We start from the raw sequence: 12,657 nt of genomic DNA on the forward strand, positions 1-12,657 counted from the left end.
TACTCAGTTAATGTTTGACACACTGGCTTACGAGTACTGCAGACCCATCACATTTCCAGTTCAAATCACACACTTGTGCTTAGCTGGCTGTTGCTACTATCGATAGTCCCACTTTTCATATCCCTTTACACATTTAAAGTACCCATCTGCTAATACTTTTAATCATGATGATTGGTTTAGAAAGATATTTGGTTGCTCCCCAATGGTTTAGTTGGTAAATGCTCTGTCCAGCATGGAACTGAGCAATAAAGACCAGTAATATCCTATTTCTATCCAATGTACAATTGAGCAATAAAGACCAGTAATATCCTATTTCTATCCAATGTACAATTGAGCAATAAAGACCAGTAATATCCTATTTCTATCCAATGTACAATTGAGCAATAAAGACCAGTAATATCCTATTTCTATCCAATGCGCAACTGAGCAATGCAGACCGGCAAGTTCCTATATCCAATTCCCAGTCTTTTGTGAGCAGGCAGTAAGAGTTCTCCAATTGGTCGCAGAACCACTGGGCGGGGGGATTCAAAAAGCCACGATTCCTGCTGCAAAGCTTGTATGGTTGAATGTTAGGTGATGAGCGGGGTTGAACTGGATTGTGATGCCCCCATGGGAAAATAGTCTGCAGGCAATCACTGGAGTAATTTCCCTCTCAAGCGGACTTCAGGCGGAGCGTGCGGACAGGTCGCTCGGTAATCCTGGCGTGGAGATGCCGGTGATGGACTGGGGTTGACAATTGTAAACAATTTTACAACACCAAGTTATAGTCCAGCAATTTTATTTTATTGTGCATTTGCGTAGGCTTCGAGGAGCTCCTGAACATTTACCTGAGGAAGGAGGAAGCCTCCGAAAGCTTGTGAATTTAAAATAAAATTGCTGGACTATAACTTGGTGTTGTAAAATTGTTTACAATTGGTAATCCTGGCGTGAGACCTGGTCCATTTTGAGGCTCGGCCTTCATCGGCATGGAGACGACGAGCTGGGGCCAGAGATCGAGCCCCCCTGGGGCCAGCTCCAGGCCACCACAATAATTCCTGACCACAACCAGACTGAATAGCCAATGCTCAGCCCAAGCAGCCAGAAAAATAAAACTATATTAAATTATTCAGGTTTCAGCTGTGAGCTTACTTAAGCCACAACATGACTAATACTGTAGATGAAAGGTCATCATCCTCATGGAGCAATTACTAAAGTGAGGATGAAACCCTTCACTCCCCACTTGTGCATGATGCAAAACCAGAATAGCGCACAGCCCTGCCGACTCCTCAATAGCAAACGTTTAACCTTTTCCTGATAACAGTGCTCCTTTAAAGACCTGGCTCATCTCACTTCTCAATCTCACTTATTCCAATAAGAACAAGCTCAGTTCTGTCTTTTGAAAGTGAAGTTCCCTAAACCACGCACAATATTTGCAAAGTGACCTCACATTGTGCTTTGTTCCTCATACAGCAAGTCTCTCTGTCCTTTTATTTAATCAGATCCCACATATTTCTCTTTCTGGTGCTGATTATTTTCTCTCTCAATCTGCATCTCTTCTGCCGATTTCAGAATGTACAATCTCTAATATTTCTTGGAGTCTCCATTTACCAATTTGTGACTTTTCGTCCATTTCACGATATCTTCTATTTTTTTTCCTCGCCTGTGTGGGAAAAGTTCCACTTCCTTCAGCTGTGTCACTGCAGGACAGTGAGACCTTGCATTTATTTATCATGTGATTAGCCATTGACTTCTCAAACTGCCAATTAAGCACGCATTCCGTGACTTTACTCTGGATTATAAAAATACATAGAATATTCCTCTCCCCTACCCAGGAGATTTTCCTCTTCCCTCAATGTACATTGAAGAACCCTCATTACATTTCAGTGTACACAAGAGACTCCTCCCCAGCCCCTCAATATATATTAAGACCCATCCTTAACCCACTAGAGTACAGATGAGATCCTACCCAGTGTACACAAGGTATCAACCCTCACTCTCCTTCATCATACACTATGAAAATAATGTAAAGAATCTTACAGCACCAGGTTATAGTCCAACAATTTTATTTGAAAATCACAAGCTTTCGGAGGCTTCCTCCTTCGTCAGGTGAATGTGACGAAGGAGGAAGCCTCCGAAAGCTTGTGATTTTCAAATAAAATTGTTGGACTATAACCTGGTGCTGTAAGATTCTTTACATTTGTCAACCCCAGTCCATCACCGGCATCTCCACATTATGAAAATAATGACACTTTTCCTAAACATTCTTGCTTCTACCGCTCACAAAAATACACCAGACAGGGTGGAAGCTGAATATAGCCCTGTGTAATGCTATGTAAGAATAGTCACAAAGAGATTTTTACATGGATACAATCAAACAGTAAGGTAGAAAATAAAATCTGACTAAATGTTTCCCAGAACAGGGTTCTGTTGAGCATGCATCATCTGCCTAATAATGATGATGTGGAGATGCCGGTGATGGACTGGGGTTGACAATTGTAAACAATTTTACAACACCAAGTTATAGTCCAGCAATTTTATTTTAAATTCACAAGCTTTCGGAGGCTACCTCCTTCCTCAGGTGAACGATGTGGAAATAATGATGAAGCAGTTTTCTGTATACAGGATCAGGACTTACCTGCTGTCCTCCCGAGTCGCCATAAGCACTCAGCGTGGTAATTTTTCTCAAATGGCTGCGTCCCCCACCTAGAACAGTGCTGATCAAAAACAGGGAAAACAAGTGCCTGAGAATGGAATCCATGAAGCCCCAAAATACCATTGAAACTCCACCGAATCAGCCAAATGTTACTTCAGGAAAGTGCTCTATAGTCCAGTAGCAACCATTTCAGCTGGATCTCAGCAGACTAAAGGGCAAAGCTTCAGCATGGCTCAGGAATTTGTGGACAGTTCTGATGCTGTTGAAAACACTATAATTCCAACTCTGTGAAAGCAGAGAAACCTGAACCTAATACCTAACTATAATCAGGTCACACTTCCTGCCAAGATTTCTTAAAGGGGCAATGTCCCAGTTAGCGCTATGATTGAGTACATTGAACAAGGCAAGAAAGCCAACTGTTTTAACAGAGAGGATCAGAGAGTAGCAGCCATCTGAGTAACGACATGCGAGGTTACACATGGGTCTGATAAATCATGTGTTCAAAGAGAGTTACTGCAGCATCGTTTCTTAAAGGGACAGACAGCCAGATTGCACTTCAGGTAAAGAGCTCAAATTACTTTGACTTCCCTTTTTCAGCGGGGGAGGGGGGTATTTTTCTGGACAAGTTTCCCCCTTTATTCATAACTTCCCCTCCCTTTTATCCTAATGTTACCTTCCTTTTAATTAATCAGTGTAGCCTGATGCATTGCAGCCCAAACAATGGCATGCAGCCTCCTTGCAAGCTGCTACCAATATTTCCCTATAACTGAGCTAGTAAGAGGTACCAGGGACCACACAAGCACCCTGCTGAAAAATGCTGCGACTTCTACTTGGCACTTCTCTTCTCAACAGCGTGCAGGTCAGGAGCTGAAGAGAACAGATGTGTGTCTGTGTCAGGTGAGAAAGGGACTGGGGTTGGTTGTGGTTCCTTTCCCACACAGTGGGACGGACTGTTGATACCGTCTCGGTCACTTGGACGAGATTCCAGTTGGCTGGTCACAGCCTTCAGGATAGGAGAGGAGACAAACTAGAATAAACACTTCTAAAGAGAATAGTGGGAGAGAACGAAATATGACCTAAAAAAACACAAATTTCAAACTTCATGAACAGAAACAAGCCACAAACCACAACAGGATGCATGGTCGTCCCATTGAGAGTTTGTGAAAACGTACAGGTTCGCGTCTGTAATAGGAAATCAGGTCACAGATTTAAGTGACTGCTCTGTTAAAGAAAATGTACAACCTTGAAAATGTATCAGAAACATCTTTAATTGTGTCACACGTGACTAAACAGGCCATGAATAAACAGGACCATGAGCACTCAGGTAGCCATTCGGGAATCAGATTTGGATTTTTGTTTGTTCATTATCTTTACTCTCCTCTCACTGGTAGATGCAAGATTTTTCAAGTAAAAGCTTGTAGCCTTTCCTGTTAAAAGGGGTAGGAAAGTTGGGGGCAGATGTTTTGGTTCAAAGTACATTCTCATTTTATTGAAAAAGCAACACCTAAAAAATTTTCTTTGGGAGGCTTTAATAAGTCTAGTTTCTTGTCAGCACCATGGAGGCTCCTCTCCTGCTCCTGCCGAGTGCCACACGAGCCCAGCAAACTATAGAGAATCTCACTAATAAAAAAGCTGATTCTTATTTTCTTCCATAAAATAGGAGACTACTTTGAATAAAAAGTTCTGCCCTTAAACTTTCCAGTCCCTCTAAGTAATTTTTACTTTAACAAATTAATCTTCCCCCACCCACCCCACTAGATTTGTGGTTGTATTTACAAATGTCATGACAGTTCCCGGCTTTACATTACCAGGGTGTTTTGGTAGGAGTCTGTCATTCTCCATGGAAACAAGTATCACTGATGAACCCACTTTGTCCCCAACCCCTCACTTTACGGGTCGTCACTACCACAATGAAACTTCAAAACCTTGCCATTTGTTAAGCTGATGAACGCTAGGTCTGACCTGGAATAAAATTAAAATACACACTTTGTGATTTGACTGTGGAGCCATGGAACAATTAACTGTTTATAAGGCCTTAACAAGCAAAGATTAGCCTTTTATTCCATTTGGAGCGATAGGACTGGTCAGGGCAGAGCTAAACACGGACAACTAGTAAGTGACTCTACCAACATTCCAGCGCTTTTTACTGGAGTTCACTCTGTTGCTAAAAATGAGTGGTCAGGATTTTCAGGCCCGACCTTCCTCTGGAAATGCAAGCTTCAAGTACACGGCAGCTCAGGATCACCAGGGCAATTTACACTTCAAACGAGACTTCCCCAGACAATGTGGGAAATGTGCTTCAAAGAACTTGTATTTACATAGCCCCTTTCATGACCTCAGGATGTCCCACAACGCTTTACAGCCAATAAAATGCCTTTGAAGTGTAGTCACTGTTGTATTGTAGAGAAATGCAGCAGCTGATTTGCACACAGCAAGATTCCACAAACAGCAATGAGATAATGGCCAGCAAATCTGTTTTAGTGATGTTGGCTGATGAAACATGTCATTTTAAAGAAGGATGCTTTCTTAGCATCAAGTAATTCTGCAGTCAGTAGGAACAGCACCAAGCAGTATGCAATAGGTGTAAACAATTTCACAACACCAAGTTATAGTCCAACAAATTTATTTTAAATTCCACAAGCTTTCGGAGGCTTCCTCCTTCCTCAGGTGAATGGTGCGGAAATGAAATTTTCGAATCCTTCGCATTTGAAAATCACAGAACAATGCCTGGTGATTACTGCCCGTTGCCAAGGCAATCACAGTGAGCAGACAGAGAGGTGTCACCTAAAAGGCCACCGAATATACAAACCCCCCAAAAAAGAGAGAAGGAAGACAGTCAATGACCCGTTATATTAAAAACACATAACATTTGTTCGCTGGTGGGGTTACGTGTAGTGTGACATGAACACAAGATCCCGGTTGAGGGCGTCCTCATGGGTGCAGAACTTGGCTATCAATTTCTGTTCGACGATTTTGTGTTGTCGTGTGTCTCGAAGGCCGCCTTGGAGTATGCTTACCCGAAGGTCGGTGGCTGAATGTCCATGACTGCTGAAGTATTCCCAGACAGGGAGAGAACCCTCCTGTTTGGCGATTGTTGCGCGGTGTCTGTTCATCCGTTGTCACAGCGTCTGCATGGTCTCGCCAATGTACCATGCTCTGGGGCATCCTTTCCTGCAACGTATGAGGTAGACAACGTTGGCCGAGTCACAGGAGTATGAACCGTGCACCTGGTGGGTGGTGTCCTCTCGTGTGATGGTGGTATCTGTGTCGATGATCTGGCATGTCTTGCAGAGGTTACCGTGGCAGGGTTGTGTGGTGTCGTGGACGCTGTTCTCCTGAAAGCTGGGTAATTTGCTGCGAACGATGGTTTGTTTGAGGTTGGGTGGCTGTTTAAAGGCGCGTAGTGGAGGTATGGGGATGGCCATAGCGAGGCGTTTGTCATCATTGATGACATGTTGAAGGCTGCGGAGAACATGGCGTAGTTTCTTCGCTCCGGGGAAGTACTGGACGACGAAGGGTACTCTGTTGGTTGCGTCCCGTGTTAGTCTTCTGAGGAGGTCTACGCGATTTTTCGCTGTGGCCCGTCGGAACTGTCGATCGATGAGTCGAGCATCATATCCCGTTCTTACTAGGGCGTCTTTCAGCGTCTGTAGGTGTCCATCGCGTTCCTCCTCATCTGAGCAGACCCTGTGTATTCGCAGGGCCTGTCCATAGGGGATGGCCTCATCCCCCAGGGATTTTTTTTGGGGGGTTTGTATATTCGGTGGCCTTTTAGGTGACACCTCTCTGTCTGCTCACTGTGATTGCCTTGGCAACGGGCAGTAATCACCAGGCATTGTTCTGTGATTTTCAAATGCGAAGGATTCGAAAATTTCATTTCCACACCATTCACCCGAGGAAGGAGGAAGCCTCCGAAAGCTTGTGGAATTTAAAATAAATTTGTTGGACTATAACTTGGTGTTGTGAAATTGTTTACAATTGTCAACCCCAGTCCATCACTGGCATCTCCACATTATGCAATAGGTAGCAGCTTAGGTGGGGTCCACTAACCACATCAGCACTTGCAATACTGCCTGGAGAATGTGGTAACTCCCTCCTCCGCCAAAGCTCCTGAGGGCAGTCATTACTTCTCCCACAGATGCTATTGTAGAGACCCAAGGTTCCAGAGTGCAACAGTTTCTCTCTCCTGGTTTAGGCAGGCTTGGGGATCGGTTACAATGGAGCCTATGGGGGGAGGTGGGGAGATGTTGACATCTCATTGGAGCCATTGGCCTCCATTTTAGCACCCGCTATCGGGTGCGTTCCTGGCGGGGGGGGTGGGGCTCCAAAAATCGGGGAATCCCGGAGTGGGTCAGGAGCCCGGCTCCAACCCGCCCACTTCCGGGTTCCCCACAGACGCGCCGACGTGTGCGCGCAGCCCCCGCATGTGGGACTTCCTCAGGCAATTAAAGCCGGCGTGGTGCCACTTGAGACTATTTACCGAGGTATTTCAGGTCATTAACAGACCTGATTAAGGGAATATGTCAGGAGGGGTGTGTGGAAAACTATAAGCTTTGCCTTACTAAATTGACTTTCTAATACACTTTAACCATAAAGCTGACCATATTAATGTAGAAATATTGAACCATTATAGAAGCAAAGCATGATGGAATAAGTTGACCATGTTAGCTAACCAGCTGAATTTAATGAGAAGCTTGGAGTGTACACTTTCCCAGCAAAGACACTTTCCCAGCAAAGACACACAGAAGGGCTATTGTCTTTGCTTATGAGATAACTGTCTAACTAACAGAAATTAATGACCACATAACCTTGAGACCAAGACAGTCTCTACTGATAAGGGAGCTGTGTTGCTAAAGCAACGTACCTTTCCCAGATCCTGTGAGAGGCCACCGAGGGGGATGGGGGCCTGGGGGTTGGGTCCCTATTTTTGATTGACTAAAACACTTGAACCAATGAGATTGTACATGTACGCCTATATTCAATGATAGACAAACATTACTAAAGTAAGTGTATAAAAAGAAAGCTAAATCCTTTGTCTTTCGAAGTCGTAGCCTCAACCTTTGATTGAGGTGGACTTCCCTTGTATACAAGCTTCTTGGTAATAAATTCTTACTTGTCTGAAAATAAGTGTTTTGGAGTTAATGCATTGTGTATAATAGGTAATTAAGTTCTTTTCGACAGGTGGGATTTTAGAAACAACTGGGACTGTTTCCCATACCGGGGGAAACACTCCCAGTTGAAATGGGCGTGTTGCAGCTATGAGCCTGTGGCAGCTGCAAAGGTCCATTTGACAGGTGGGGGAGGGAGACCCTCACTCATTGCAGAAGGCAACTCTGTCACTTGGGACAAAGTTTGGCCTCCACCACCCTCCTCCTGATAATCAAATTCACCAACTTGCACACTTACCCCGGGGTCCAGAGACACGTACCTACCTTGCGGACCCCCTCAGATGTACATCTTCCGGCTGGGGGCCGCCATAGCTGCAGTCATGACCTCCTCGGAGGGCGAACAGCATCACCAGCCTTGCCGGCCAAGCCGTCCACCTCTGACACGTGGAGCTCCACAACACAGTGCTGTGACACATCCACCTGCACAGCAGGAGGGAGGGCAACCGCAGAGAGAGATGCATCGCAGGGGGCACTACCCTCGCCACAGGGTCCACAGACCGAGGCTCAGCTTCCTGGACCTCTCTGAGCAGCAGTGCACACGGAGGCTCAGAGTCACTTGACATGTAGTCGTGGACATCTGCAGCCTCCTTGATGCCGAGCTGCTCCCGGCTGGCCCGAGCACCATCTTCTTACTTGTTGCTGTCAACGTCACCACTGCCCTCAACAACTTCTCCTCCGCATCCTTCCAGGGTGCCACCGGGGACATTGCCGACGTCTCTCAGTCGTCTGCACAAAAGAGCCCTGCAAATACACCTACACCCATTTTGCAGTGACACAATGGGTGGCATCAGGTGTGGGTCTTCATAGTGATCCTCAGGAAAGGGCATTATTGTACAAACCAGACAAGATTCGCAAAGGCGTGGCAATAGTGGTGCCAATATAATATGTGATGTGAGTTGGTCAGAAATTAAATATAAGTAAAAACCATGACAAACCCTCAAACACCCTTGTGCATCCCCTTCATGCTCACGACACGTTTGCCTTACGCTTCCTACTGCACATATGTGATGCATGCCCTGTGGCTGCAGCACAGGTAGACGTACATGTACAATCTCATTGGTTCAAGTGTTTTAGTCAATCAAAAATAGGGACCCAACCCCCAGGCCCCCAACCCCCTCGGTGGCCTCTCACAGGTTGAGAGAGGCTGACCGTGAAAGAGATGCATGAGAGGGTGAGTATGAGATAGAGCTATGAGATTGTATGAGGATTGGGTTGAGTGGTAGTGGCGGGATGAATACTGGCAAGGTGAGTAAGTGCAGGTAAGATGAGGATGAGGTTTGAGTGGGTGTGAGGGGTAATGTGACAGAGTAGTGTTGGCAGTGCAGAAGGAGATGTGGGGTGGGGGCGGTGATGTGGCAGACAGAGTGTAGGGGAATGAGTAAGTGTACTCACTTTGGCTGACCTACTTAGGGCATTGCAGCGCCTCCTGCACTGTATGCAGGTGGGCAATATGTGGGTGGTGCAGATGACCTCCTCTGCCACCTCGAGCCAGAAATTATTTTGATGAATAAATTGGGTAGAGGTAAAGAGAATTGTCCCTTGTGCTGTTGGCTAATTGAGTAATTGGTTGGTGTGTTGTTGCAGTCTTACTATAACATTAAAGAATTAAATTACACATCAATGTGCACCTGAGCCAACTAAAAGTATACATGCCAGTGAATGGAGTAACCTGAATTCTACACATTACATCATCTGGCTGAGAATAAACCAGATTCCTCACAGGTGACTGGCAGCATAGGCAAAGCTAGGGATTTGGGACTCATGGAGTTGGGGGACAGACAAGACTATTTCAAAACAATGCAAATTGTCCCACTGGTCACCATTAGCAGCGTAATAGCATTATCAGTCGAATGAGCATAACCTCCAATATGCCTCCGAGCAGAAAGTTTGAGAATCTGGCAGCGTTGGGACTTAAACACCTTGACAAGCAGAAGCATAGCCAGGTGGATGCACTGTATACAAGTCTGTACACTCTTTATCCCCTGGGGCTGGAAAATTTGTGATGCAGCAGCTGATTTGCTGTCCCCAGGGATCTGGCTAGGAAATCGCTGCTGCTCTGATCTTCTCACCATCAGTCCTGGCTGCAGCTCATATCATAAGCTGCTGCGTCACTACAGGAGAGGATTCTATGCTGTGGGTTGCAAGTGGGAAATCCTGGTCTCATTAGATAAGAATTAGTGGTTGGTCTGTTGAATATGGTTAAACCCAAATATCATGTTTTTCCTTTTTTTTGTTACATTAAAAAATTATGAAATGTGAAGTTTATAAAAAAAGTGTTTAAATGAACCAGAAAGCACCAATTTAATTTTTCTGAGGGACCATATCCCCAGCACCCTTAGAAATACACACAGTTGTGGGCACGGAGAGGAGTAGCATTGGTAGGGAATGTGTACAATTCTAATTTTGCTATCTACTGTCCTGACCACAAGGTGAAAATTTGATAAGTTGGAAACCATTTCAGACTAGGCATCAGTTTTCAGTTGTTGTATCCCCCTGAGCATTGGAGAATGAATTTAAATGTAAAAATCCAATTCTCTCCTGCAACTTTATAATCAAATATCACCAATTGCAGTAAGTGTTATATGGTACAAGAAGATAACTTAATAAATGAATAAATATTGACTTCTTACTAATTTCGAAAACAGGATTGTGTTGCATAAGCAGAAATGATGACTGATTATTTTCTACGTGGGTTATAATGGAAAATTTTAAAAGCATTTAAAAGCATGCACCAAGTTTGGTGGAGAAGCAACTTATAGCAGCACTGAGGCAATTTTAAATTAGAAAAAAGTATATTTGACATTTTAAATGTGATGCTGACTGATAAGGTTTCCATCTCTCATTGCAACCTGGGTTAAGGCATTCCCACTGCAGACAGGCTCACTTCTGCTAAGTTTTGAAGTACGACCTACTTATCACCATATTTGTTAATATTGAGGCCTTTCTCTTAGTAAGGCTCAATATGTCCAATTTGTGTGCCTATTATAACATTTGAAGTAACACTGTTTGATAGAGGTGTTCAAAGTGATAAAAGGAATGAACAAGGTAATTCCTGGGATGGCAGGACTGTCGTATGAGGAGAGATTGGGTCGACTTGGCCTATATTCACTCGAGTTTAGAAGAATGAGAGGGGATCTCATTGAAACATATAAAATTCTGACAGGGCTAGACAGACTGGATGGGAGGGAGGATGTTTCTCTTGGCTGGGGGGTCTAGAACGAGGGGTCACAGTCTCAGGATACAGGGTAGGACATTTAGGACTGAGATGAGAAGAAATCTCTTCACTCAGAGGGTTGTGAACCTATGGAATTCTCTACCACAGAAAGCTGTGGAGGCCAAGTCACTGAATATATGGCATCAAGGGGTATGGGGAGAGAGCGGGAATATGGTATTGAGATGGAGGATCAGCCATGATCATATTAAATGGCGGAGCAGGCTTGATGGGCTGAATGGGCTACTCCTGCTCCTATTTTCTATGTTTCTATGTAAACAAAGATGGATTATTTCTATTGGTAGGTAAATTGATGTCAAGAGGAACACTTTTTTGACTTCATGCTCCCAGGGGGAACCTCACCTCTTGACAACATATATTGAAAATTCAGGAAGGTCCTGCACACGATTTTCCAACCAAAATTTATTGGAAGCAGCAGAAGAAGGAGGGACACCTCAACGCTGTGCAACAAGAGATGCGAGGAATGAGTTAGTTCCTCAGCAATTCCAGTGACCTGCTGATTCCCCTGCCCTAAAAACCTACACAAAGCTCCTCTGCATTAACAGTCCTTCACCACTCCCTTAGTCTTGCATTAAAGAACATTGAAACCATTCAACCAACTTCTATATCAATGACATACTGGCAATGCAGACTCAGAAGCTGTTATAAAACCATATTGCAGAGCAAAGTGCCAAATGTGATAAAGGTGATGAATTTAATTCCCAACACTATAATTGACTTGCACTCATTTCTCATCCAAATGCCAACCCATGGTGCCTTTCTTAAAAAGGTTTCTTAACTCTACTACTTCTATGAGGTGCTCTCTTAGTGGCCGCAGCAAAGATGGCGGAAGGCTGCTGTTGCTCATGTGTGGACCCTTGAGATGCTCGTGGCCGGTGATTTCTGGGTGCTCGAGCCTGTGGATGGCTCAGCTGCAGACTGCAGCACTTCAGTTGCTGCCTGGGCAGTCTGGCCCAGCTGACTTGCTGTCATCATGGCAGGTAATGATTGAGGGGGTGCTGAAGGAGTAGACATGCTGACATTCCGAGAGGGCACTACGTACTGCTCGCATTGCGCCACTGCCACTCCCGTAGGGCTGAGGCTCCTCACGTCCCTGGAAAGAGAAAAGGAACAAGAGTTAGGATGGCATTGAGAGGCAGAACATTAGTTGGTGACAGTCTTGAGAATGCAGTTTGAAGATCTGAAGCTTGCTAAATATTTGCTGAGGTAAATGAATGGTTACAAGTATGCAGTCAGCTTACTGAGATAAGCTGCCAGCCTTGCCTTCCCCGATGCTCATGGCTTTGCCCAGGACATTAATCTCCAGGGCTTTGTGCTCCACTTGGGTGAGGTCTACGACGTTAGTTACTCTTTGCTGGTCTTGGTCTTTCCCCGGCATTATGTGCTGCTTTGTCCTCCAGAAAGAGGTGAAGGTTAGTGAGTGTCTGTTGAAGAGGCTTGTGATGTGTATGGCTTGTGCAGATAGTGCATATGCTGAGAGGTAGAGAAGCAGTAAGATGGATGAATGGGAGGTGATGAATGTATAGCCAAGTATGTGGAATGTGAAGTGAGGGAGGAGTGCTGGGAGTGCTAGGATGTGAGAAGAGAATGCTGTTTGTGTGTGGTGTAAAGCAGTGTGTGTTTGG

The 12,657-nt window shown here is 44.9% G+C and overlaps 1 protein-coding gene across 2 annotated transcripts in view; it reads right to left on the reverse strand.

Annotated features, from left to right (window-relative positions):
• The window catches only part of LOC137334085 (interleukin-17 receptor E-like), a 58,272-nt gene extending 55,183 nt beyond the window's left edge, over positions 1-3,089 (reverse strand). For both annotated transcript variants that reach the window (XM_067998555.1, XM_067998554.1), the window contains exon 1: positions 2,615-3,089. In XM_067998555.1, coding sequence (XP_067854656.1) covers positions 2,615-2,755 — 141 coding nt within the window. In that variant the 5' untranslated portion in view covers positions 2,756-3,089. The remainder of the gene's footprint in view (positions 1-2,614) is intronic.
• Positions 3,090-12,657: the final 9,568 nt, after the last annotated feature.

Source organism: Heptranchias perlo, chromosome 17 (genome assembly GCF_035084215.1).
Source record: "Heptranchias perlo isolate sHepPer1 chromosome 17, sHepPer1.hap1, whole genome shotgun sequence".
Taxonomy (NCBI): domain Eukaryota; kingdom Metazoa; phylum Chordata; class Chondrichthyes; order Hexanchiformes; family Hexanchidae; genus Heptranchias; species Heptranchias perlo.